Source organism: Sminthopsis crassicaudata, chromosome 2 (assembly GCF_048593235.1).
Source record: "Sminthopsis crassicaudata isolate SCR6 chromosome 2, ASM4859323v1, whole genome shotgun sequence".
In the NCBI taxonomy this organism is placed as follows: Eukaryota; Metazoa; Chordata; class Mammalia; order Dasyuromorphia; family Dasyuridae; genus Sminthopsis; species Sminthopsis crassicaudata.
This window is the reverse complement of record NC_133618.1, coordinates 447,988,142-448,015,578: the sequence shown is the minus strand read 5'-3', so window position 1 is coordinate 448,015,578 and position 27,437 is coordinate 447,988,142. Positions and strand designations below refer to the sequence as shown.

At 43.1% G+C, this 27,437-nt stretch overlaps 2 protein-coding genes across 2 annotated transcripts in view; both read left to right on the top strand.

Moving 5' to 3' along the window:
- Nucleotides 1–1,316: 1,316 nt before the first annotated feature.
- SLC32A1 (solute carrier family 32 member 1) lies at nt 1,317–6,958 on the top strand. The gene is made up of 2 exons (XM_074292665.1): nt 1,317–2,510; nt 4,489–6,958. Exons 1-2 carry the CDS (start codon nt 2,130–2,132, stop codon nt 5,674–5,676), a joined length of 1,569 nt encoding a protein of 522 aa, XP_074148766.1. The 5' UTR covers nt 1,317–2,129; the 3' UTR covers nt 5,677–6,958.
- A 10,346-nt stretch (nt 6,959–17,304) lies between these two features.
- ACTR5 (actin related protein 5) overlaps nt 17,305–27,437 on the top strand; it is a 34,194-nt gene continuing 24,061 nt past the window's right edge. Inside the window, exons 1-2 of the mRNA XM_074292664.1 lie at nt 17,305–18,986; nt 23,809–24,038. Of these exons, the coding sequence (XP_074148765.1) occupies nt 18,477–18,986; nt 23,809–24,038 (740 nt within the window). The 5' untranslated portion in view covers nt 17,305–18,476. The remainder of the gene's footprint in view (nt 18,987–23,808; nt 24,039–27,437) is intronic.

The following is a 27,437-nucleotide window of genomic DNA, read 5'->3' as shown; positions in this document are numbered from 1 at the left end:
GAATACAGACGCATTCACAGATAGGGGCACACGTATAGTGATAGAAACACGTACACATGAGAACATAACATACAGGCTCTCAGCTTCCCTCCCCTCGCCCCCAGCCTTCCTCCTTCGCCAAACTTGGGGGATCAAACCCCCAGCTCAGGCCTACGTGACAGGGATTGTGATCTTTACAGGGATCAGACAATCACAAGGTAGCCCTTTCTTTACTGAGCTCTAATCCCATTGGTTCCGAATAATTCTCTCCTCTCAGTTTCTGGGCATAGGAGACCTATCTATACACATAATTGAAAGCAGAGAGTTTGACTTAATATCTTTATTTTGGACACCCGAACCTCCCTCTTTCACCCTTCCCCAAGAGATGAGAAAACATTTTTCCTGAAAGATCCAGATATTTTGGAGAGAATAGTTAACGGTCTGAACCATCGGATTAGGAGTCCGAATAACTGCTTCCCCAACAGTCCTTTGCGGCTCTTAAGATCAGTGTCCGCAGCAGGGGATACCTCAAGCGGGGCGGTCTTCCCCAAAATCATTTTATGCTGAATCCTTCCAGTCTGCTCTTTCAGCTTCTAGAGATTTCTGTGAGGACTTCCCTCCCCCCAAATTCTCCTCCTCCTTGCCTCCCTCCTTAGTCCCTTCCTCTGCGTCTCAGGGTAACCCCGAATTCCTTGTTGATTGCACTGACACAGAAGGACACATAAAGATCCACACGGACTCACGTGGACAAACATAGATAGACAAGTAGATACAAAATGGGTACATGCGGAGCAGGAAGGGGATTTGGGATCCTAAATCTGTGCTGCTTTGGGGCTGGAGAGTTGGGGATGAGGGAGGGGTGTGTCTCCAATCTCCTCCCTTTACTGCCGCTTCTGGAAATAGGTCTCGCCATAAAACTTCCGTCCGAAGGGGCGAGAGGTATCTAGGCCTGAGATTGGACCATTTTCCTCACTGACAGAAACCCACCACCCATGCACAGTGATCCTTCAGTCCTACAGACATCCCCAGTTCCCTTTCCCCATTGAAATAAATAACAGTCTTCTGACAGAGACTGCATGGCAAGGAACCATGCACTTTCCCGGACGTGTGACCAAACTGTGCATCTGTGTGTTTGTGTCTGTGACTGAGAGACAGAAAGAGACGAGAAACAGAGACCCAGAGACAGAGAGAGACAGAGAGAACGGTGATGAGCGCTGGACGCTACTTTTCTTCTTGAATCCTCCAGGCCCATTCTTGCGTACTTCTTTAGGGCCACTCCGAAGCTCCAAAGCTTCCCCACTTGGTCCAGGAGCTAATCAGTCAGAAGAGGATGAACATTAGAAACTTGGAAGAAACCAAAATACTCAAGCCCATCCCCATTCTGGGGTCTGTCAGTGGTAGGAAGGGCTAAGGGATCGGCTAAGGCACTGAAGAACCTCCCCCAGAAATGCAGCACTTTCTCTTCCCTCCGCTCCCCTCCCCCCTTCTTTCCTCCAGTCTCCTTCTCTCTTCTCCCCCACCTTTCGCCTCCTCTTCTACCATCTCCCTTTCTCTTTTCTTCCTGTCTTCTCTCCTATCTCCCTCTTTCCTTCTTCCGATTTTTCTCCTCTCGACTCCTTTTCTCTCCTCTCTTCTCTTTTTTATTCCCTTTCCCTCCCCTCCCCTCCCCTCTTCTCTCCTTCTCCCTCCTACTCCCCTTTCTCCCCCTCCCGCCTCCGTGGTTTTTTTTTTTTTTCCTCCTCCCGTTTGACAGATGATCGCATTGGGCCGCGGACGCGGAGCGCGCCGCGCCAGGCTTGCGTTGGAGATCTGACGCTGCTGTTCGTGCTCCCCATCCCCTCCCGCGCCCCTTCGGCTTCTCCGCAGTGCACTAGCACCGCCGCTGCTGACGGCGCCGCCTCCCTCCGGTCTCTACCCGCCAGCCCGCCGGGGCCTGGCCCCCAGACCCGCCACCTCCTGATCCCCAAGCGCCGGGGAGGTCATGATCCAGGGTGCCAGCGGGTGGAGAAGGAAGAACGCGGGGGGAAAGTGGAGATAGCGGCTTCCCCAGACCTCGCTAGAGCCCGCGCATCGCCAGCGCCCGGAGGCTGCCCGGGTGACCTCCAGCCTCCTTAGCTGTTCGTAGAGTGGGTCGGGCCCAGGTCGCAGCCATGGCCACCTTGATTCGCAGCAAACTGTCCAACGTGGCCACCTCTGTGTCCAACAAGTCCCAGGCGAAGGTGAGCGGCATGTTCGCCAGGATGGGCTTCCAGGCGGCCACTGACGAGGAGGCTGTGGGCTTCGCCCATTGCGATGATCTGGACATGGAACATCGGCAGGGACTGCAAATGGACATCCTCAAGTCGGAGCCCAGTGAGGAGGGCGCCGAGCCGCCCGTCGAGGGCGACTTCCACTACCAGAGGGACGGCTCCGGGCCCCTGCCACCCTCGGGTTCCAAGGAGCAGGGCATGTGCTCTGAGTTCGGGGGCGGCCAGGACAAGCCCAAGATCACCGCGTGGGAAGCGGGCTGGAATGTGACCAACGCCATCCAGGTAAGCGCCACCCTCCCTCCCCTCCAGGGACACTGCGGCGGAGGCTGAGGCAGCGAAGCATACCTGGGTGGAGGGGCTACACTGAGATACCGGGGCGGAGGGGGGACAGAGACGGAGCACATGCAGAAACAGAGACGGCGAGAAAGGGAGGTAAAATATATAGGGAACGGGGAGGGGGCGAACAAAATGAGGCAGAACGTCCTGAGGCTTTGACACATACACCAACAAGGACAGAGACATAATGGCAGAGGACCCACAGGACGAAGGAAGAGGCAGATAGAGACAGAGACAGATAAAGAGAGACAGAGACAGAGATGTAGAGAGATCCAGAAAGAGGACAAAGACAAGACACGGAGGACCCCGGAAGCAGACACAGTCTACCAGGAACGTAGAAACAGACAGAGTGAAAAAGAATCAGAGACATAAAACTCAGAAACTGAACCTAGGAAGAGATAGTGAGAGGGGAAAGGAGAGGAAATGAGATGGAGGGAAGCTAAGAGAAACAGAAAGAAGAGAGAGAAACAAGGATGAGAAATCATGGGATTGTCAATGGTTCCGGAATGGATCCACTTTCAGGGCAAAACTGTAAAAAAAATATCTGATCTAGGAACTCCTTTCAGTCTCCCCAGTCCGCATTCCACTCCCCACCCCCTGGCTGTCTGCGCTTCTCCCACGCAGAGCTCAGAAAGCACCCAAGTGACAAATACAACCGCAAACGGCTATTAACATACACTGTCAGGCATGGATCCGGGCCTACAGACAAAACCTCCGTGCACCGATATCCCACGACGGACGTACAGATATGCGTGTGTGTGCAAGTGAGCGTGGCACGGACAGCTCTGACCAAGCACAGGTCCCGCACGCCCGCAATCTCGTACCAGCTTCCATCCCTCCTTTCTTCCACTGTAAATCCCGGCTCGGACGCAAAAATAAGCGGAGAAGAGCGGCAAAAATAAATAAATAAATACATACATAATAAAATAAAATAAAAACTTAATTAAATATCTTTACAGAGCCGGGTAGGGCAAAGTCCCTTCTAAGATTCTAGATTGTGAATTCTGAGTCGGGCCTTTAGGGGCGGTCTGGGGGCCTAGGGAGGAGAGGCGGGGGCTCAGAGAGGGGGCGGAGCAGAGAGCTTTCCAACCGCCTGACCCGAGAGAAGGAGGTCTGGCTTACGCCGCAGGTTGGGTTCTGTCCTTCTTCCCCTTATGGCTCTGGTGACAGGACAGAAGACGGGAAGGAGGTGCTGTCAGGCTTTTTAATGACTGTCCTACTGAAGGTTTTTTCAGTCACCAGATGAGAGCAGAACTCGAGTCCCTGGTGAAGCCTGTATTCAAGGCCAGTGGACCCAAGAGAAGCGCGTAGGTCGCGGCTCCGGCACCCTGGTGCCTTTGGCGCACTTGGCTTTACGGAGGACCTCCCACTACGGAGACCTCGCTGTAGATTAGCCAGTATGCAGTTCGCGCGGCGCTCTGAGGTTGGCGGCATCTGGAGACTGAGTCTTCACCCAGCCTCTCTCTGACAGGTTAGGTTGCCCCCTTCCCGCCGAGAGGTCTCTCCAAACCCGGGCTGTTTCCGCTGCGGCTCACTTGAGCACTTCCTCCCCGAGGGGGAAAAGAGAAAGGCTCTGAATTCGGGGTTTGAGGACGAGTCTAGCAGTTAGGGGGTGGACTAGGGGACTCATTATGAGAAGGGCAAAACTCGAGGACCTTAGTTCCTCTCAATTTCGTTTCCTTCCTTTTCCAAATCCCGCAATTTCCGAAAGCCCCGAAGCTAGAACTCTTCTGGGGAGAAGGGCTTGGGACGTTACAGCTCCGATGACGGTTCGCTGTACTACACACACACACACACACCACACACACACACACACACACACACACCCTTCTTTTCTCCCTCCACTTCTCCCCTCCCTCCCCTCCCGAGCCAAAACTACGCTCAGGCCCACCGAGACATTTCGTTTCCGTTTTGTCTCTTGTAGGGAATGTTTGTCCTGGGCCTACCCTATGCGATTCTGCACGGAGGATATTTAGGACTGTTTTTAATTATTTTCGCCGCCGTGGTTTGCTGCTACACTGGCAAGATCCTCATCGCGTGCCTCTACGAGGAGAATGAAGACGGGGAGATAGTTCGGGTGAGGGACTCGTACGTGGACATTGCCAACGCCTGCTGCTCGCCCAGGTTCCCCAAGCTGGGGGGGAGGATAGTCAATGTGGCCCAGATTATCGAGTTGGTCATGACGTGCATCCTCTATGTCGTGGTCAGTGGCAACCTGATGTACAACAGCTTTCCCAGCTTGCCGGTCTCTCAGAAGTCCTGGTCTATCATCGCCACTGCGGCGCTACTGCCCTGCGCCTTTTTGAAAAACCTGAAAGCCGTCTCCAAATTCAGCTTGCTCTGCACCTTGGCCCACTTCGTTATCAACATCCTAGTCATAGCCTACTGCCTGTCCCGGGCTCGGGACTGGGCTTGGGAGAAGGTCAAGTTTTACATCGATGTGAAGAAGTTCCCCATCTCTATAGGGATCATCGTCTTTAGCTACACGTCCCAGATCTTCCTCCCGTCCTTGGAAGGCAACATGCAGAAGCCCAAGGAGTTCCACTGCATGATGAACTGGACGCACATCGCGGCCTGCGTGCTCAAGGGCCTCTTTGCGCTCGTGGCCTACCTGACCTGGGCGGACGAGACTAAAGAGGTGATCACCGACAACCTGCCATCTACCATCCGCGCCGTGGTCAACATCTTCCTGGTGGCCAAGGCGCTGCTCTCCTACCCGCTGCCGTTCTTTGCCGCTGTGGAAGTCCTGGAGAAGTCGCTCTTCCAGGAAGGCAGCCGCACCTTCCTCCCCAACTGCTACGGGGGCGACGGGCGGCTGAAACCCTGGGGGCTGACGCTGCGCTGCGCTCTCGTGGTGTTCACGCTGCTCATGGCCATTTACGTGCCGCACTTCGCGCTGCTCATGGGCCTCACTGGGAGCCTGACCGGCGCGGGCCTCTGCTTCCTGCTGCCCAGTCTCTTCCACCTCAAGCTGCTCTGGCGGAAGTTACTCTGGCACCACGTCTTCTTCGACGCGGCCATTTTCCTCATCGGAGGCATCTGCAGCGTGTCTGGTTTCGTGCACTCCCTGGAGGGGCTCATCGAGGCTTACCGAACCAATTCAGAAGACTAGATCCCGGGGCAGCGGCAAAAAGGCTGGCGGGCGGGCTGGGTCCTCTGGCAACTTCCTCTCCCATGGACACCGCATTCTCCCAACCTTTTCTCTCTGGTCCCGCGGGTTCCTCCGCTGCTCGCTGCCTAGTTCCATTCTATCCATCCCATCCAATCCCATTCTTCCAGGTCCCCGAGGCTCCATCTTTGCATCCTTTCTTACTCAAGCCCTTCCAGTCCTGGGACTGGGTGGCTAGGGTGAGTGGTCCAAAGGCCACCGCACCCTGTGCAGACCCCACACTCTATAGAGTCCGCCCCATCTTGCCCTGCCCGGGTCTCGCCCAGTCCAGTTCCGCTGTTTGTGGTCCTTCCCGTCCAGTCCGGTCCGTTTGGGTAGGCACAATCTACGTTGCTTATCTAACACGTCTAGGCCTTTGGGCTGTGTCACCACTGGCTCTTAGCCCCTCCATTTCTCTCTCTCTCCCCCTCCCTTCCCCTACCTCGACTTTTGGTTTAGCTTTAAATTTAAATCTCTATTTTCTTGCTTTTAGTTATTCAGGAGGGAAATAGAATAATTCTAAATCAAAGTCTTTATTTTGTTTGAATTTGGATTCGTTTATTTATTTAAAAATAAAGCTGGGAGTTGAGTGGGGCTTGGGAGGGCTGGGAAATCCGTGTCAATGTTTAATGGAATTTCGTCCCACTAAAACCCCCTTCCTGGGATTGGGTCCAGCACTGCATCACGGGGACTCTTTATGCAATGGACAAGGCCCAGGCTAGCCAATCTGAGTCCCCTTCTCCCCACACCTCGGCCCCGATCCCAGAGCAGTATAGGCGGGTTCATCTCCCAAGCGCATTTTGCACATTGTAGGCTGTTCTAGGAAGTGCAGCACATTATTATAGGGGCGCCCAGGGAGGGAGAAACTGGCCAAGGATGTTGGACTTTGACTAGGGATGGAGTCCCAATCAACAAATATGCCCAGAATCTTCCATTTCCCCCATCCCCAGCAAGCTTCCCATTTCTGAGGACATTTTGCCTTCAGCTGAAAACACAAACTGGAATTTCTTTTTTTTTTTTTTTTCTTTTGGGGGGAGGGAGGTGAACATAAACTGCAACTTGTTGGATTTCAGGAAACAAAACCCACCCCATTCTGTGCAACCTATCAGATTGTGGAGCTGTTCAAATGTGTGTGTGTGGTGTAATTGTGGTAAATGAGATGAAAATGTATATCAGAAAAAAAAAATCTATCTTTATCATAAGATGTGGTTCATAGCTATATCCACAAATAAAGAGGAAACAATGATCCCGTGACTTGAGATTTTTGTTTTTGATCCCAAACCTGATTTCTTCATTATTGCCTGATCCTGCAGCTAGAAACAAGTAAAGTGGGATCCACTTCAATTAAAAATTAGTTCATTCGTCGTTCATTCAAGAAACATTTATTAAACACTTGCTTAGCGTAGGACACCAGGCTTAAGTCAACTAACGAATCATTTAGGTTCTGACTAAAAGACCAATAGGAAAGATGACTGGCTCCTCAAGAGAAAGTAATGGAGAAAGGTGGGCAGAAAGAAAATTGCCTTCTAGATGAGGAGCTCCAAGAAGAAAAGGATTGTCTTTCCTAAACTTTTCCTTCCCCTCAGCGCTTAGGCACATTACTTTGCACACTTAAATGTTTGTTGACGAATGATTAAAGACTCTCGTAGCCTTGGCAGAAACCCTCCAGGATTTGAAAGTGCAGTTTCGATGATTTGCCTTTTCTGCTTAATTCCGCTCACTCATTCCTGGGGCTATGTGACGTGGCTGAAAGAATTACGTAATACGGGAATCCGAGAAAAGCTGTGGGTTTGAATCCGGCCTTCCGCTTACTAGTTGAGTGATCAGGTCCAAATCATTTTCTCCTAAGGAGTGGAAGAATAGTTGACCTCAGTTCTCTTCTAGCTTAAATACGCTCTATGACGCAGTCAGCCATTCGCGCTTATTATATATGTCCACGCTGAAATTCCTCCTTGGACTTTTGAGAGGTGGCCAGGCCAGAATGGAGTGGTGAGCTTCTTACCCCGCTCCCGCACCCCCCGCACCGAGTCTACTTGGTCAAAAGGAAGGGAAGGAAATTTGGTCTGTATAGAAAACCAACCTACATGTTTCTGATTAGAAACCCCCTTCCCCACTTTTTTTTTTTTTTCCTTTAGAGTGGAGATAGGGAGCGGTTTGCCGGGTTTATCTAGATAACCAATGCACTTTTCTTTACCTGTGTAGACAGATTCAGAAACCCCACTCTTTTAATTGTCTCTCGGTTCCCAGCTCACTGGCTCTAAGCTCCGCCTTCTCAAACTGTGGAGGGAAATCTCGATTTCACCTTTCACCGCCCTTTGCTCTCAGGGACTCTTGAGACCGTTTTAGATTTTTTTTTTTTTTTTTTTTTTTTTTTTTTTTTTAAGGCGTACTGTGATGAGAACATGAGAAACGGAGTGAAAGAAGGGTGGGCGCTAGGGCGGCTCGGAGAGCTCGCTACAGCTCTCTGGGTAAGGGACCAAAGTCCGCCCCTGGGGAGGCGTTTTCTGAATTGCTTCCGTGAATTCCTCCCGGCCCGACAGTTCTCCCCGACTGCTTAACTGCTTTGGTGCCTCATCTGAGAGGTTGGTTTGAAGCGATTTCTTAGTCTTTTTTACTCCTAGTAGATTCTAAGTAAATGAGAGAATCCCGGCTCAGCCCTTCCAGTACGCTTCTGTTTCTGCTCCTATCTCTTCCTCTTGTTGAGTTTCGCTGATGAAGCAGGTATTACTATTCGCTGTGGAATCAGACAGTACTTCTGCTTTCCAGGAGCTTCCAATCTCAGAGACCGTCCACCCCCGCCCCTGGGTCTCCCCTCTGTGCTTCGCTCCCTCTCTTCCTCTTCTCCCGCCCCAGTTAAGGAAGGAGAGTTAGGGTAAGGGAAAGTCAGGGTTGAGTATACAAGCATTCTGAAGATGGAGCAATCTCTGTCATCTAGGATAGAATGAGGTCCTAGAGATTCTAGGAAGGAGTGCATCTGAGCCGAAAAGAAGAGAAGCTTCCACCGACGGGAAGAAAGGGTCCGCTTCGGGCAGTTTAGGAAATAAAGAGGAAGAAAGAAGAGAGGGCAGGCCAGGAATAGGAGATAAATAGTTCCGTTTGGTTGTACACAATGCACATTTTATTGTACATTATTGTATCTATATGTTCAAAGAGAAGCACATGAAGGAAAGAGAGTAGTGCATATAAATTGAATCTCCATTGTGGAAGATGAGGAATCAGGTATTTTAATTTTATTCGGAGGCAACTGCTTTTTTCCTCCTTCACCTGTTTTTCTCATTCTCTCTCCCGTTGTTTCCTAGATCTGTCTCTCTGTCTTTCTTTCCGTTATGCCTTTCTGTTCTGTGGTCTCTATCTGTTTTTCTTTTTCTCTGTCTCTCTCTCTCCCCCGCTTTTTCTTCCTGCCCCTCCATGAACTATTTCTGAAGGTCAGAGACTTGACACTAGCTCCTGGGTTTGAGGTTTAGATCTAGCAGTCTATAGGAACAATAAAGATGATCGATTCCGGCACAAATAGCTCCCTTTAAACAGCGACTGGCTGCCTTCTCAAAAACACGCGGTCTGTTAGCAGAGCTGGCCCGCAGCCGGTGCTCGCTCCAGTTTTCTTTCAAGGTCAGTGGCCGGAATGGGGCGGGGGAAGGGAGGAGAATTCCTCCTGCGGGGAGAGGGGTCAGTGAAAGGTGGGCTGCTCTCACCGTGCGTTCTGAGTTCGGGTGACTAACTGCAGAAGACAATGTCCTGGTTATTTGTGTGTGTGTGTGTGTGTCTGTGCTGGTATACTTCCGTCTCTCCCCCACCCCACCCCCACCCCCGCACCGACATATCGTGCAGTCTGATTGGGTCTTTGGGATGTCCAAATCTCAGCACAGTCTGAGGTGAGGCCTCCTCCGAGAGTCCCGAGACATTCTGCAATGCGGTGATAAAGGCGGGGGTGGGCAGAAACCAACACAGCTGGGGGGAAGCAGTGGTGGTGGAGGGGGGCCTAACACCCGAAGACTGCCAGGAGGCCATTCCTCCTTCCTTAATGCAAAGTCCAGATAGTAGGAAACCCGGTAGCTCCTGATTTCAGATTGGAAAAGAGCCCCCAGTTCCGAGGGTCGCCTTGGGCTGCATGCAAGGAAACTCCATTCCGGAGAGGTCAGTCACAGGTGCAAAGATGCAAAGATGACTCAGAGACGTCCTGGTTCTGGGGACAGTCTGGGGAATTGGGGACAAGGATAGCAGCGCCTTAAGAAAAGCTCTCCCTCACTTCTTCCTCCAACCTATGCTGTGCCCATGTCCTTAGCAATTTGGGAGTCTGGTCGTGCCTCCCCTAGAGGGCTCTTCCTGAAGGGCTCAGGACAAGGCAGTCATAGGCCGGAGAAATGAATGGACAGTACTAGAGGCTCTCTCTCTCTCTCTCTCTCTCTCTCTCTCTCTCTCTCTCTCTCTCTCTCTCTCTCTCTCTCTCTCTCTCTCTCTCTCTGTCTCTTCTCTCTCTCTCTCTCTCTGTGTCTCCTCTCTCTCTCTGTCTGTCTGTCTGTCTCTGCCTCTCTGTCTCTCTCTCTCTCTTTCTCTCTCTCTGTGTGTGTCTCTTCTCTCTCTCTCTGTCTCTGTCTCTCTGTCTTTGTCTCTTTCTCTCTCTGTCTTTGTCTGTCTGTCTGTCTGTCTGTCTGTCTCTCTCTCTCTCTCTCTCTCTCTCTCTCTCTCTCTCTCTCTGTTTCATTCCCTTTAACCAATTTAGGCCTTCTGATAAGGACAACTATTTAGACAAGATTAAAATAAGTCTGTCCTTCATATGTTCTTTCTCTGAGGAGGCAAAACTCAGGCTGAAGGTTAGAATTTTGTGGAAGCCAGGACTTTGCTTCCTTCCCAGCCCAGCCCTACTACACTGCCTTAGCTACTGGCAGAGATGCCTTCTTCCCAGGCTCCCCATTCCCCTAAACTAGAGGCTGTGATGTTCTTCAGCCACTGCAAGGATGTGAGGTATTCATTCTCTAACCCAGCTCCCACAGTGCATTCCATGGCTAGACCACAGTTTTGCAAATTCTGGTGTGTTTTAAGACCTTGAGTTTTTTTTTTTTTTTTTTTTTTTTTTTTTTTTTTTTTTTTACCTCTCACCACCAGAGCTGAGATCCTAAGGTAGAAGTCAGAGGGAGAAAGAGTTATGTAGATCTGGGCTGGCCTCCTACCCACTCTCCTCCTCTCTCCATCCATTTTAACTCCCCATGGGAACTATGGGATAGAAGCCAATCAATTTCTTGGTTTTCCAGGTAAGTGGGGAGAAGAACCTCAGTTAAGAGACCAAGTTTTTATTTCTGTTTACTTTGGGAGTAAGGTTTGTTAGATATTTGAGCGCAATACTTAGCTCTGAAAAGGACCTTGGAGAATGTTTGATATAATCCATTAATGAATGGCAGGTCAGAAAAATTTGATAACTTTTCTAGAGACACACAGTGACAGGGCAAAACTAGACACTGGGCATCTTGCCTTCCAATCCAGAGATCTTTGCATTACACCTCATGATACTTATCTTCCCAAAGCAGACCTCCCCATTTGGCTAAGGATTCTAGGACTACCGAGGAAACCAGCTGATTCTTATGTTTTGAATGAAATTCCTTTCTTTCTCCCTGTCCTCTTTCTGCCTCTCTACCCTTTCCCCACCTCCTGACGCAGTGTAAGCTGAGGATTCTGGAGCCCTGCTGGTTTCAGCTCTACATGTCCAGCTTCCCAATCAGGTTCTATAAGCAAAACATTTTCTTACTCTTGGGCATTTGCCTCACATATTTAAACAGGTTACAATCCTCTACTTTTGGATGGTTCAGAGAATTTATGTGGACAGAAGCTGAGAAATTACCACTTTCTACAGGAGTCAGAGATGGATTGTTTAAACCACAGGTATAGAAAATTCGGGGCAATGGGGGATACAAAGAGGCAAAAGATCCTCAATGAGCTCACAAGATGAGGAGGAAGAAAAGCAAAACAAATATATACAAATTATATAAAGAATAAATAAAAAATAACAGAGTTAAGGCAATAGAATTGAGGGGTTGGGAAAGGCTTCCTGTAGAATATGTAATTTTAATTGGGACCTATCAGAAGCCAGGGAAGGAAGTAGGCAGAATCTGGAGGAAAAGGAGGACAGCCTGAGAAAATGCCAGGAGCCAAGAGATGGAGTATTTTGTCTGAGGAACAGCCAGAATGGAATATGGCGAGTAATGAAGTATAAATAGTATAGATAGGAAGGGTTTTTAATGCCAAAGGATTTTGTATTTGATCCTGAAGACAAATGGGAGCCAATGCAGTTTATTGGGCATGGAGAAGGGAAGAGGGGGAGTAGTAATAGGGTTGGACCTTGGATATAGGAAGATTTCTTTGGTGGCTAAATAGAGAAAGAATTGGAATGAGGAGACCTGAGGCAGGCTATTGTAGTGGTACAGGTATGAGATATGTCAGTATCCTAGGAGAAAAGGGGGCATACTGGAGAGACATGTCACAAAGAGGAAATCTATAGACTTTAGCAACATATTGAATATAGAGGTTAAAGAGACAGTAAGAAGTTGAGGATGATATCTGAACTACAAGTCTTGGATTATAAGGATAGGATTTAAGCAGGAAGATGATGAGTTTGATTTTGGATGTGTTGAAGTTAAGATGTTTACTGGCCATCCAATTAAAGACAGGCAATTGGAGATTAGAGTCACAGAGAAATTGGGACACTGAGGTTTAGTGTCCAGCAAGTTGTTAAATGTTGGTGCCAGAACCCAGTTCTCACAGGAAATTCTATTTTAGCTGTAAGTAGGTTGTCTCTTTAAGTGTTGAGCTGAATTCAACAAACACTGATAAAAAGGCCTATGGCATATGTAAGGATGTATGCTATTTTCTGGGATATAAAAGATTAAAAATCCATCACCATATTTTACTTATTTCACAGATAAATGTAGCATCACCTTCCTAAAAGATCAGGTCCAATTGGCAGGCACATTATCTTACATTCATTCCTTCATTCACTCATTCATTAAAAAAAAAAAAAAAAAAAAAAAAAAAGCACCTGATATGTGGAATGTATAGGGATAGGAGTCTGGGAACCTGAATTTTAATCTAGTCTCTGATTTGCTGTGTGACTCTGAGTTAGTACCTTCCCCTCTCTTGATCTCAATGCCCTCTTCTGCAAAATTGATTGTTTTTTAAAGTCCCTTCCATCTCTGACATTATAATATGCTAATATGACCTTTCATAAGTGTCCAGAAGGCTCGATTGTTGCCCTTACTGATTAATCCACAGGGCCACTGAATGTGAGTCTATACAGTTGCAGAAGTCTCTTCATCCACCTGTTTGCTTTGATTCAACAAAAATCAATATTGGAGGCCTCAGTAAAGTACTATTTGGAGAGGCACAGGGAGCCTTTAGATAGATGTGCTTCCAAAGATCCAGGAATTTAATTTTTTTTATTATTAATTTTATAATTATAACATTTTTTTGACAGTACATATGCATAGGTAATTTTTTACAACATTATCCCTTGTACTCCCTTCTGTTCCGAATTTTTCCCCTCCTTCCCTCTACATCCTCCCCTAGATGGCAGGCATTCCCATACATATTAAATATCGTATAGTATATCCTAGGTACAATATATATGTGCAGAACCGAATTTTGTTGTTTCAAAGGAAGAATTGGATTCGGAAGGTAAAAATAATTTGGGGAGAAAAACAAAAAATGCTAACAGTTTACACTCATTTCCCAGTGTTCCTTTTCTGGGTGTAGCTGATTCTGTCCATCATTGATCAATTGGAATTGGATTAGCTCTTCTCTATGTTGAAGATATCCACTTCCATCAGAATACATCCTCATACAGTATCATTGTTGAAGTGTATAATGATCTCCTAGTTCTGCTCGTTTCACTCAGCATCAGTTGATGTAAGTCTCTCCAGGCCTCTCTGTATTCCTCCTGTTGGTCATTTCTTACGGAACAATACTATTCCATAACATTCATATACCATAATTTACCCAACCATTCTCCAATTGATGGACATCCATTCATTTTCCAGTTTCTAGACACTACAAAAAGAGCTGCCACAAACATTTTGGCACATACAGGTCCCTTTCCCTTCTTTAGTATTTCCTTGGGATATAAGCCCAGTAGTAGAACTGCTGGATCAAAGGGTATGTATAGTTTGATAACTTTTTGGGCATAATTCCAGATTGCTCTCCAGAATGGCCGGATTCTTTCACAACTCTACCAACAATGTATCGATGTCCCAGTTTTTCCACATCCCCTCCAACATTCATCATTATTTGTTCCTGTCATCTTAGACAATCTGACAGGTGTATAATGGTATCTCAGAGTTGTCTTAATTTGTATCTCTCTGATCAGTAGTGATTTGGAACACTCTTTCATATGAGTGGAAATAGTTTCAATTTCATCATCTGAGAACTGTCTGTTCATATCCTTTGACCATTTATCAATTGGAGAATGGCTTAATTTCTTATAAATTTGAGCCAATTTTCTGTATATTTTGGAGATGAGGCCTTTATCAGAACTTTTAACTGTAAAAATATTTTCCCAACTTGTTACTTCCCTTCTAATCTTGTTTGTATTAGTTTTGTTTGTACAAAAGCTTTTTAATTTGATGTAATCCAAATTTTCTATTTTGTGATCAATAATGATCTCTAGTTCTCCTTTGGTCACAAATTCCTTCCTCCTCCACAAGTCTGAGAGGTAAACTATCCTATGTTCCTCTAATTTATTTATGATCTTGTTCTTATGCCTAAATCATGTGATTTATTGATTAATCCCCATTTTATAATTTATTTATAATTTATTGTAATTTTAATATATTATTATACATAATATATTAATATATTATACGTAATATATTATATTATATAATATAATTATATATAATTTATTTGTGATCTCCTTCTTTATGCCTAAATCATTTGATTTAGTGATTAATCCCCAGGGCCACTGGATATGAGTCTATACAGTTGCAGAAGTCTCTTCATCCACTTCTTTGCTTTGATTCAACAAAAATCAACATTAGAGGCCTCAGTAAAGTACTATTTGGAGAGGGGCAGGGAGAAATATAGCCTTTAGATAGATGTGCTTCCAAAGATCCAGGAATTTAAATGTTAAAAGGACTTTTGTTGGGCTTCCACAGCTACACATAATATCAGCTTTTATATTTTATCAATCAATCAATCCACAAGCATTTGTTAAATTCTATATGAGCTGGGTATACAAAAAATTATTGAAGTACTGTCAAGGAGCTTACATTTTATGACAGGAAACAACATTTATGCATAGAAGTAAATACAATATAAATACAAAGGATTGAGGGATCAGGAAAGGTCTCATGTAATAGGAATAGCACTTAAGCTGGGCTTTTAAAGAAACCAGGGATTGTAGGCAGAGAAAAGAAAGGAATGTATTACAAATATAGGGGACATTCTAGAAATTAGAAGAATTGGTTGGATTCAAATCACAGATCTCAGTCACACTATCAATATGACTTTGGATAATAATAAGAGCTTATATTAATAATAATCTTATTTGATAATAACAATACTATTAATTAATGATATTGATAATCTCAGTTGATTCTTTCAACATCTCTGTGAGTTGTGACCCTATTTAAGGTTTTCTTGACAAAGATACTGAAGTGGTTTGCCATTTTCATCTCCAGCTCAAATGAGGAAACTAAGGTGAAACAGGGTGAAGTGACTTGCCCAGGGTCACACAGTTAGGCTGAGGCCAGAATTAAACTCAGGAAAAGGAATCACTCCTGGACAGGTACCTCTTCAAAACCTAGCTTCTGTGAAGTAAGTGCTATAATCATTCCCATTTTGTAGGCTAAAATACTGAGGCTGAAATTTAGTGTTTGAGGCAGGATTCCCAATCAGTCTCTAACCCTAATCTGCTATCTACTATGCCCCATTAAACCTGAGGCCCTCTCTACTGCAGCAAAATGGGGCCAATGACCCCAAAACTACGTCTCTACTAGGATATTGTGAGGAAAAAGCATTTTACATCTATTAGCTGCTTTTGTATTTAGATACTTGAGAAGACTTTTTGAAATCTTTCTGCTCAATAGTAACTCTAAGTGGAGGAAGTGGTTCTAAGTCCCTAATTCACAGCCCATCTAACCTGCTTGTTCAGTGTGGCATCCTGAGCATGGGAGCTTCCTCTCACCCTCACTCAGCTTCAAAGAAAGGTCATTGAGATGACATCAAGATCTTTTTCAGCCAAGACCATGAGCCATGGTTGCTGCTGAGGGTCCAGAGCTACTGGGGAGGAAGACAGATGAAAGCTGACAATGGCCTTCCTCTTATCCAATTCTAAGATTTCCTTCTCCCTAAGAAACTGGTGAGAAAATGAATCCTGAGTCAAATCTGCCAATTTAACATGGCTGTTTTTGAGAGTTTAGAAAGTGTTGGCTCATCCTAAAAGAATATTCAGCAGACTCTATTGTTAAAATATCTTGGTCTTTGACTCATAGTGAAACTAACTAGAGTGTGTGTGTGTGTGTGTGTGTGTGTGTGTGTGTGTGTGTTAGGGAAGAAATGGTATTGATTTCCATTTGAAGACCCCTACCCCAATTGTAAAATAAGAGGGAAGACGACGTAATTTCCAGTATTGAAATTTGTACATACTAAGCAAGGTTTGAAAGCTGTATCCCTGTGTTTGAAAATTTGATTATCTGTACATTGCTTAAGTATAAGTTTAACCTTTTCTTCAACAAAGGAGAATTGATATTTTACAAAATCAATTTCAATTCCTAGAGAACAATATTGTCTGTAAAAGAGAATTACTAAAAAGGGTACCTGCTTATCTTTTTGCATTTCCTTCTTTATAAAATGGGGATAAATACTTGCATTATAATTATATATAAAACAAGAAATAGCATACATCTCACACAGAATGTAAATTTTTTAAAGAGTATTTCTCACCTGAGCACATGGGCTCAGTTTAAGTGGAGTTTATAAAACTGAAGAAAAAAAAAAAGATAATATAAAGGAAAATACATGAGTATACAAAAAAAGTGGGGGGAGGTATAGAATAATTCACAAAGAAGAGAAGTCTCAACCCTATCTTCAGACACTCAAAACAGTACAAGATAGTGCAGAGTTTCAGTTCCAGCTAAAGTAATTTAGAAAATTTATTTATTTTGTATTGAATTGTTACATATGAAGTAAATAGATCTCATAGGTGTCATTGAGGGGTAATGAGATGGAATTCATGATAGCAATATGCAAATCATATTTTTTCAAAAGAAACAAATCAAATAATCTCTTTAAAATTCATAATGTGATTATAATCAATTAAGCTCCCGTATAGTCCGGCATTATTAGGGACTGCGGATACAAACACAAATGAAATCCCCACTCAGAAGCTTACAGAGATGAAAGACCAGCAGCTTGGGAGGAACAAAATTGTATGGATTCCATTCAATGCAATTCACTTGCAAGTAAAATATAGAGTGATAAAATGCCATGCTGATGGAGTGATATAGGTCCGTGAACTAAATAGAAGGTGGTGGGTCACAACCTCAGTTTCTCCAAAATTCCAGCTATGTCTACGAATTCTAAACTATATAATTTCTTCTTTAATTTCTTTCTTATTTGTTTTGTGGTTTGATTTGTCTAATTCTGAGAATGCAAGGTTGAGATCTCCCACTATTATGGCTTTGCTGTCTATTTCTTCTTGCAGCTCTCTTAACTAACTACATAATTCCTTGATGACAAATGCAAAACTGTCACAAAGTGACTATAGTATTGGTGGGAGACTGGCTTTTAACATATGGTGGAGCTGCATCTGGTACATTTCTGAATGGTGTTTGATCCTTTCAAAAAGTAAACCCTGGGAAGTCACCTAGGTTAACCCTACCTGAAAACACGTTTGACAAATGATCGTTCAGATTAAAAAAAACCTTCCTTTTTTGAAGGAAGAATCCATTAATGGGCACTCACTCTTATTTGTTAAACTCTTATTCTTCCACAAACACGAGGTGCATGGGGCAAGCGCTTCCAATTCTAATACTTGCTATCTGATCTTGAATAAAATTACTCCCTCTCACTCTAGGTTTTCTTGCTCAAAATTAAAGCATCTGAGACTAAATATGAAAAAATTCAGATCTTTAACAAGACTTTTGACCACAGTAGCTAAATGTGTGAGTGCAGTTGATGGGTTGACTCTTTCATGCCTAGATCAAATGAGATCAAGCTAGGAAAAGCACTTTCTCCTTCTTAGAGCACGTTATAAATATGTACATTTGAGTTAAGATAATGGTGCTGGTGAGCTTGGGGTCTGAGAAAAGCAGGCAAAAAGTCATTCAATTCAACGCTAAAATATGTTTTCATTTCCAAAACCCCGCGGGGAATCCTGCCAGAAACCTGGCGTACAAGGATTGCCAGCACCTATCGATTAGTAAAAGTTAAGCCCGATAAGCGTTTATTAAGGATTTGCTGCGGGCCCGGAACAGCACTGAGAACTGAGACTTCCTTTAGAGGGGGACTTTTAGTTGGGACGTAACAGGAGGCTGGGAGTTAGCAAATGGTTCACAGAGTGGGGAGCGTTCCAGGCAAGAAGGACAGCTAGAGAAAACGCCCGGAACCCAGCAAAGGGGAGTCCTGCTCATAGACCGCCGGAGGGCTGGAGGGAAGGGTAAGCGGTTGGGTGCATCACAGCGCGCGGCAGGAGGGGGTAGTGCAGAGCGCTTCAACCCTTCTCTCGCCCCCTAGTGGAGCTTGCTTCAATAAGCGAAAGGACCCGCGGTATTCTTCCTCCAATGGCGGGTCCCGGAGCACGCAGCCGCAGTACTACTACGGACGCCCGGAGACCGGAACGTCTGCGCTGGGGTGGAGGTGGCCGCAGCGCCAGGGGAAGGGAAAAGCGACGGCCCCGGACGCCGTCGGATCATCGCAAGATGGCGGCGGCCTCTAACGTCTACGCTTTCCGGGACGTTCGCGCAGTACCGGACCCGGTCCAGGAGCCTCCCCCGGCCGTGCGAGTGCCGCACCCGGTGCCGCTTGTGATAGACAACGGCTCGTTCCAAGCGCGCGTGGGTTGGGCGTGCCCGGGGGCCGAGCCCGATCCGCGCCTGCTGTTCCGCTCCGTGTGCGCGCGCAGCCGCGGGGCCGCGCGCGGCGGGGGAGCGCAGGTGGGCAACGACCTGGGCAGCCTGGAGCCGCTGCGCTGGCTGCTCCGCTCGCCCTTCGACCGCAATGTGCCGGTCAACCTGGAGTTACAGGAGCTGCTGCTCGACTACAGCTTCCAGCGCCTCGGCGTCGCCTCTCAGGTGAGGGGGCCCTTCGGTCCGGCGGGGGAACGCGCTGCTGGTCCCCGTCACGCGCCCTTCGGGTTCCGCCCCCCCCTCCTTTGCCCACAGCCCTCAGGCTCCTTACTGGTTCTCTGTCCTGTCTGCCCGCCTCCTATCGTTTTGCTCCGCCTCCTCCCCGCCCTCGTTTTGCTTCCTTAAGTTCCTCCATCCTTCCACTTTCTTAGGCCCCACCATTCTCCCTCCTTCAAACCCCAATAACCCCCCATTTTCCTCACACCCTACTATTCCCCTTTCCTCATCCCCATCCGCCCCTCACATTCCCTGCCCTCCTCTTCCTCTCACACCCCGCCCCTCTGTGGTTTCCTCTCCTCACTCCCGTTTGCCCTGCTTCTTCCGGGCTTTACTCTTACAGAACTGCCCTCGTACCCCTCTCACGCACCTTGGCCCCTGGCAGAGGAATTCTCTTTCCTCCCCCTCTTCACCCCGTCTTACCGGCCACACCCAGCCCCTCTTTCTCCTCAGATCTTTCCTCCCCCGTGTCCTACCCTCCTGCTGAGTCTGCTGGCCTTCCACCCCCTCTTGTCGTTCTTTTTACGGATTTCTCGAACATTTCCTCTTCTGTCTCTATTCTTTATTCTGATTCTTCTACCCTTCTACTCTAGTCTTCACATTCTTATTATATCTCATATATTTACAAATTATATATAATAAGGAATACTTATATAAAATAAAGGAAACTCCAGCAGTTTCTTTGCCTTCTCCTTTCAGTTCTGCAAATATCTATTCTCCAGGCATCCAGTTTGTGGGGAGCATGAGAGGCATTCGGAGGCTTTGTGGAGAAAGTGCATTGAGTGGATTTTAAAGGATGGGTGGGAATTCTGCTGGGTGGAGCCCAGAGCCTGGAGCCTGGAAGGCATCTTACTGAGCTCAAATCTGGCCTGAAACCCTGGGCCAGTACTGCACTTAGTCCTTTTTGCTTAGCGAATCATTCCCTTATTTTTGCCAAGAAAAGCCTAAGTGGGGTCACAGAGTCTGGCCCATTTAAATGATTGATCAAAGAATTCACAGAAATAGAGGATGACTGTGCTATCCAGATGTACGAGGATGAGGAAATAGTCTACTTGAGTAGGATTAAAGAAAAAAGCACTTAAGTGCTTACGTACAAATTGTTGTGTCAAGTGCTGGCAAATTAAAACTCAAAAGGGAAGTCAGATGTATTATTTTCCTTTTACTCTTTATCTTCACTGTCTTGACATGATTCTTGTGTCATACTTTTTGAGGATAGAGATGCTCTTGCTAGTGATTTGCATACAGTAAGTACTTAATGTTTTTTCATTAATTCATTCATTCCATTCTTAGCCAGGTTGTGGAGGGACTGAAATATCAGCTCAAACTTTACTAATTAGGCAGCCACTGAAAATTTTGGGGCTATAAGAGCGGAATGATTAAGCTTACTTAAAGAAAGGTTATTCTAACAATAATATAAGTAGAAGAGATTGATTAGACTAGGAGGGGATGCAAAGGAAAGGCCATAGAGAGTCCATTGTATTTGTGCGGGGAGTGGCAGTGAAAGTCTGAATAGAATGGTGGCTATGGAAATAAAGATGAGACTGATGGAACAGATTCTTAAGGTTGGAGATATTGTACTGAGGTGGAATTGAGGTTCATGGTAATTGGTGAAGGATGAAGAGGATGAAGGGAGGTAAAGCCAAAGATAACTGATATTATGAATAAGGAAGAGCTCAGAAAGGATTTTGAAAATCAGGAGAGAGAGAGAGACAGAGAGACAGAGAGAGAGAGAGAGAGAGAGAGAGAGAGAGAGAGAGAGAGAAAAAGAGAGAGAGAGAAAATTAGGAAGAGATTTGAGAGGTGCAAAAGGAAATACAAAAAGCTAACAAGGAGAGTGCCTTTAAAGCTTTTTAAAAGCAAAATTGGCCAAATGGGAAAGGAGGTTAAAAAAACCTCACTGAAGAAAATAAATTTTTTTAAACTAAAGCTTTTTATTTTCAACATTTACCTTGCAAATTTTTGTTTTCTCAAATTTTTTTCCCTTCCCTTCCCCTCATCTTCTCCCCTAAACAGCAAGTAATCCAATATATGTTAAACATGTGCAGTTCCTCTGTACATATTTCCATAATTATCAATTTGCATAAGAAAAATTAGATCAAAAGGGAAAAAAATGAGAAAGAAAACAAATGTAAGCAAACAACAAAAACAGTGAAAATGTTATTTTGTGATCCACACTCAGTTCACACAGTCCTCTCTGAGTGTAAATGGTTCATCAGTTCATGGGACTCTCCAGGCTTCTCTGAAATCATCCTGCTGATCATTTTTTACAGCAATAATATTCTATAACATTCATATACCAAAACTTGTTCAGTCATTCTCCAACTGATGGGCATCCACTCAGGTTCCAGTTTCTTGCCACTATTAAAAAGAGCCACCAACATTTTTGCTCATGTGGGTCCCTTTCCCTCTTTTATGATCTCTTTGGGATACAGGCCTAGTAGAAACACTACTAGATCAAAAGGTATGGACAGTTTTATAGCCCTTTGAGTATAATTACAAATTGCTATCCAGAATGGTTGAATCGATAAACAACTCCACCATTAGTGTCCCAGGGATTAATAATTCTTTAAAAATTAGAATTGAGCAAATGAAAATTAATGACGTTATGAGAAATCAAGATACAATAAAACAAAACCAAAAAGAAAGATAAAAAATGTGAAATATCTTATTGGAAAAACATCTGACTTAGAAAATAGATAATTGAAAAATTATTGGTCTACCTGAAAGTCATAATAAAAGATCCTGGACATCACCTTTCAAGAAATTATCAAAGAAAACTATCCTGATATTCTTGAACTAAAGGGTAAAATAGAAATTGAAAGAATCCAACAATCACCTCCTGAAAGAGATCTCAAAATCAAAACTCCTAGAAATATTATAGCCAAATTCCAGAACTCCTAGTCAAGGAGAAAATATTGCAAAATATTCAGAAAGAAACAATTCATATATAGTAGAGCCACAGTCAGTCAGGATCATATAAGATTTAGCAGCTTCTACATTAAAAGACTGGAGGGCTTGGAATATGATATTCTGGAGAGCAGTGGAGCTACAACCCAGAATCACCCAGGAAAACTGAGTGTAATCCTTCAAGGGAAAGTTAATTGAAATAAAGGAATTTCAAAGCCTTAGCGATGAAAAGACCAGAACTGAATGAAAAAATTTGATTTTCAAATACAGGGCTCAGTAGAAGCATAAGGAGGTAATCAGGAAAGTGATATAATAAGGGACTTAAATAAGGTTTATCTGTTTGCGGTCCCATATGTAACTCATTAGAACTTTATCATTATGGCAGTTAGAAGGAGAATATATAGACAGAAGGAACATGTGTGAATTGAATATGAAGGAATAACTAAAAAAAAAAAAAAAAAAAGAAATTATGGGATGAGAGAAGAATGTATTAGGAGACAGGGAAAGGGAGAAGTGGAATGGTGAAAATTATCTGCCATAAAAAGAGGAAAGCAAAAGTTTTTATATTGGAGGGAAAGAGGAAGTGAGTGAACCCTCCTCATTAGAATTGGCTCAAAAAGGAAATAATATATGTATTCAGTCTGGGTTTGGAAATCTGTATTATCCTGCAGGAAAGTAAGAGGGGAATGGGATAGAGGATGACAGAAGAGTGGGCATATTGGGGCAGGAAGTGGTCAGTAGCAAAATACTTTTGAGTAGAGACAGGGTGGAAAGTGAGAGAAAATAGAATAAATGGGGAGAAATAGTTAGCAATGGTAATTGTGAAAAGAATTTTTTTCTCTGATAAGTTCTCATTTTTTAAATATAAAAGGAACTGAGTTAAATTTATAAATAATAAGATCTGTACCCCAATTGACAAATGACAAAAGATATGAATTATATCCAAAGGTATATATAATCATGCATATTCTTTAATCTAACAACACCACATGTGTCCCAAATGAGATTTTATTTTTTCCTTTTTAAAGGAAAAGGATCTACATGTACAACAAATATTCATAGCAGCTCTTTTCTCCGGGCTAAAAATTGGAAACTTAGGGAATGCCTATCATTTGGGGAATAGCTGAGTAAATTGTGATATGTGGTTATGATGGAATATTATTGTTCTGTAGGAAATGATGAGCAGGATGCTCATAAGAAAAACTTGAGAAGTCCTCCATGAACTCAAGCAAAATGAAATGTATTATGTACAAAGTAATAGCAACATTCTGGAACCATCATTTGTGCATGACTTTGTTGTTCTCAGCAATACTATGATCCACAATTACTATAAAGGATTTAGGATGAAAAATCCTATCTATACCCAGAGGAAGAACTGATTATTTCTGAATACAAATTGAAGCTTTCTCTCTTTCTCTTTCCTTCTTCCCTCCTTCCCTTTCTTCTTTTCCCTTCCCCCATCTGTCTCTCCCTCTTTCTTCTCTTTTCTTCTCCTCATTCTCTCTCCCCTCTTCTCTCTCTTTTCTTTTTTCTTCTCTCTCTCTCTCTTTGTTTTTCTTGAGTTTTGGGGGGGAGGGAATCTATGTTTTCTTTCACAATATGACTTTTATGGAAATGTTTTATACAACTTCACATGTGTTTTCTCAGTGGGGGCTGGAGGTAGGGATAAGGGAGAGAACCTAGAATTCCCAAGTTTTAAAAAACAAATGTAAGCAAATTAGCTGGGAAAATAAAAATATTGAATTAATATAAACAAAAGTAAAAAAATAAAATAAAATAACAATTAAGGAATTTAATTTCTGCTTTTTAAAAACTATTAATTTTTTTTTTTTTTTTTTTTGTTATCACTTTCATTTCCACATAGGGTTGTGTTGATCATCCAATAATTTTAACAGAAGCTGTGTGCAATCCACTATATTCAAGACAGATGATGTCAGAGCTCCTTTTTGAATGCTATGGAGTTCCTAAAGTTTCTTATGGAATTGACAGTCTCTACAGTTTCTACCACAATAAAAGAAAAAATTCACTTTCCAGTGGTCTAATTGTTTCTTCTGGATACCAGTGTACTCATATTTTACCAGTCTTAAAAGGAAGGTGAGTTATACTTATCACATTTAAATAACTTGGAGAAAATTCTGAAAAGAGGAAAGCAGTGTACTACAGCAGAAAAAAATATAGAAGTTGTTTTGTTTTCTTTATGTAGACTTCTTTGTGACTGATATTTTAAAATAATTCTTTTTTTTTTTCCAAATACACAAAGATAACTCTCTCAACATTCACCTTTGCAAAATCTTGTGACCCAAATATTTTTCTCTCTCCTCTTCCCTCCTTCCTCCCCAAGACAGCAAGCAATCTGATATAGGTTAAACGTGGGAAATTCTTCTAAATATATTTTCATACTCATCATGATGCGCCCCCCCCCAAAAAAAAAATTGCAAGGGGGAAAAAACAAGTAAACAAACAATAAAACAAGTGACAATGTTATGCTTTTATTCACATTCAGTCTCCATAGTTCTTTCTAGATGTGAATGGATGGCATTCTCCATCACAAGCCTATTGGAATTGCTTTGAATCATTTTATTGGTGAGAAGAGCCAAGTCCATCACAGTTGATCATCATATAATCTTGTTATTGTGCACAATGTTTTCTTGGTTCAGCTCATTTCACTCAGCATCAGTTCATGAAAGTCTCTCCAGGCCTCTCTGAAATCATCCTGCTGATCATTTCTTATAGAACAATAATATTATTATTATTATTATTTTTTTAAATTCATTTTTCCAAATTATCCCCTCCATCCCTCCACTGCCTCCCCCCGATGGCAGGTAATCCCATACATTTTACATGTGTTACAATACAACCTAGATACAATATATGTGTGTAAATACCATTTTCTTGTTGCACATTAATTATTAGCTTCTGAAGGTATAAGTAACCTGGGTAGATAGACAGTAGTGCTAACAATTTACATTCACTTCCCAGTGTTCCTTCTCTGGGTGTAGTTATTTCTGTCCATCATTGATCAACTGGAAGTGAGTTGGATCTTCTTTATGTTGAAGATTTCCACTTCCATCAGAATACATCCTCATACAGTATTGTTGTTGAAGTGTATAGTGATCTTCTGGTTCTGCTCATTTCACTCAGCAACAGTTGATTTAAGTCTCTCCAAGCCTCTCTGTATTCCTCCTGCTGGTCATTTCTTACAGAGCAATAATATTCCATAACCTTCATATACCACAATTTACCCAACCATTCTCCAATTGATGGACATCCATTCAACTTCCAGTTTCTAGCTACAACAAAAAGAGCTGCCACAAACATTTTGGCACATACAGGTCCCTTTCCGCTCTTTAGTATTTCTTTGGGATATAATCCCAGTAGTAGCGCTGCTGGGTCAAAGGGTATGCACAGTTTGACAACTTTTTGGGCATAGTTCCAAATTGCTCTCCAGAATGGCTGGATTCTTTCACAACTCCACCAACAATGTATCAGTGTCCCAGTTTTCCCACATCTCCTCCAACATTCATCATTATTTGTTCCTGTCATTTTAGCCAATCTGACAGGTGTGTAGTGGTATCTCAGAGTTGTCTTAATTTGCATTTCTCTGATCAGTAGTGATTTGGAACACTCTTTCATATGAGTGGAAATAGTTTCAATTTCATCATCTGAGAATTGTCTGTTCATATCCCTTGACCATTTATCAATTGGAGAATGGTTTGGTTTCCTATAAATCAGGGTCAGTTCTCTATATATTTTGGAAATGAGACCTTTGTCAGAACCTTTCCTTTTAAAAATATTTTCCCAATTGAACAATAATATTCTATTGAATTACTATACCATAACCTTTTCAGCCATTCCCAAACTGATGGGCATCCACTCAATTTTCAAGTTGTTGTCACTACAAAAAGAGCTGTTACAAACATTTTTGCACATGTGGGTCCCTTTCCCTCCTTTAAGATCTCTTTGGGATATAGACCCAGTAGAAACACTTCTTGATCAAAGGGTATGCATAGTCCTTTAGGCATTGTTCAAAATTGCTCTCCAGAATGGTTGGATTATTTCACAACTCTTCCAATAATGCATTAGTAGTATCTGATATTTTTAAAGAAAATACATGAATAAAATATTTAAGGAGGAAAAGTATTAGATCAGGCAACCAGGAAACACAGACTTTCATCCCAGTGCTGTTACTAGATCTAGGTCATTAAATGTTTTTGGATCTCATTTATTTTCCTGGTTTATAAAATGAAGAGGGTTGGACTATATGAGCCTTCCAGTGATAAAATTGGATGATCCCATAATTATAATATTTTCATACATTAGAACTAGGTTTTTAATTTATTGTATAGAGTTTACAGTATTCTTTAGTTAACACAGATTAAGTTATTTAAAGAGTAGAGAAGCTTTAATTAATCTGCTGTTTTCTCTTGGCTTTATAAGATACTTAGTAGTTTTTTCCTACCAAGGCAGATGATATCTATTAATTCTTTTGCATATATAAATGAAGGCAGATTATTAAATCCCTTTTAGATTTTTTGAAGAAAATTTTTGAAAAATAATGCACGCTAAATTCCTTCAGTAATTGCAATATACTGAATCTCAAACCAAGAGAATTGATAAGAGGAAATTTCAATTATTTTTAAAAAATACAAAGAGAGAAGGTGGGAAAAGTTCAGCAAAATTTACCATCAGTCAAAGCTTACACTATATGAAGTGCAAAGAAAGGAGAGTATTTTAATTCTTGACATGTTCATATTGTACATTAAGAATTAGATACTGATGCCTAATGCAAAGTATGATATTGCAGTCAATTTTCATTAGCATTTTTTTCATTCATTCAGCTAATAATTATTTATATATTAAGTACATACCTGGTATTGAACTTTGTGCTAGGCAATGGGGGAATATATGGAGATGGTTAGGATATGATGCCTTTTAGCTTCACAAAGATTACACATATCTGCATTAACTCTGTGTTGAATAAACTGCCGTATCTTAATAATAATAGCTCTTATTTCTGTTAGAGTTTAAATAAAGTCAGCAAGCATTTATTAAGTACCTCTTATGTGCCAGGCACTGTACTAAGTCCCAGGGATGCAAAGAAAGGCAAAAATAGTCCATATCTTTAAGGAGTACACAGTCTAGTGAGGGGTATAACATGCTGGGTAATTATTTGTTTTTTACTACCTGCTCTGTAAGATACTAATTTTTTAAATGTACAAAATAATTAGTACTAATACTATAATGTGTTTAGGTATGTCAGTCTCCAGGAAACAATTTTTTTTTTTTTTTATTATATATATATATATATATTTTATAATATTATCCCTTGTATTCATTTTTCCAAATTACCCCCCCTCCCTCTATTCCCTCCCCCCGACGACAGGCAATACCATACATTTTACATGTGTTACAATATAGTCTAGGTACAATACATGTGTGTGAATATCATTTTCTTGTTGCACAATAAACATTAGAATCCGAAGGTACATGTAA

Coding starts and splice junctions, on each gene's coding strand:
- SLC32A1 (XM_074292665.1), top strand. CDS start 2,130: ATGGCCACCTTGATTCGCAGCAAACTGTCCAACGTGGCCACCTCTGTG. Junction 2,511..4,488: donor ATGTGACCAACGCCATCCAG/GTAAGCGCCACC, acceptor TGTCTCTTGTAG/GGAATGTTTGTCCTGGGCCT.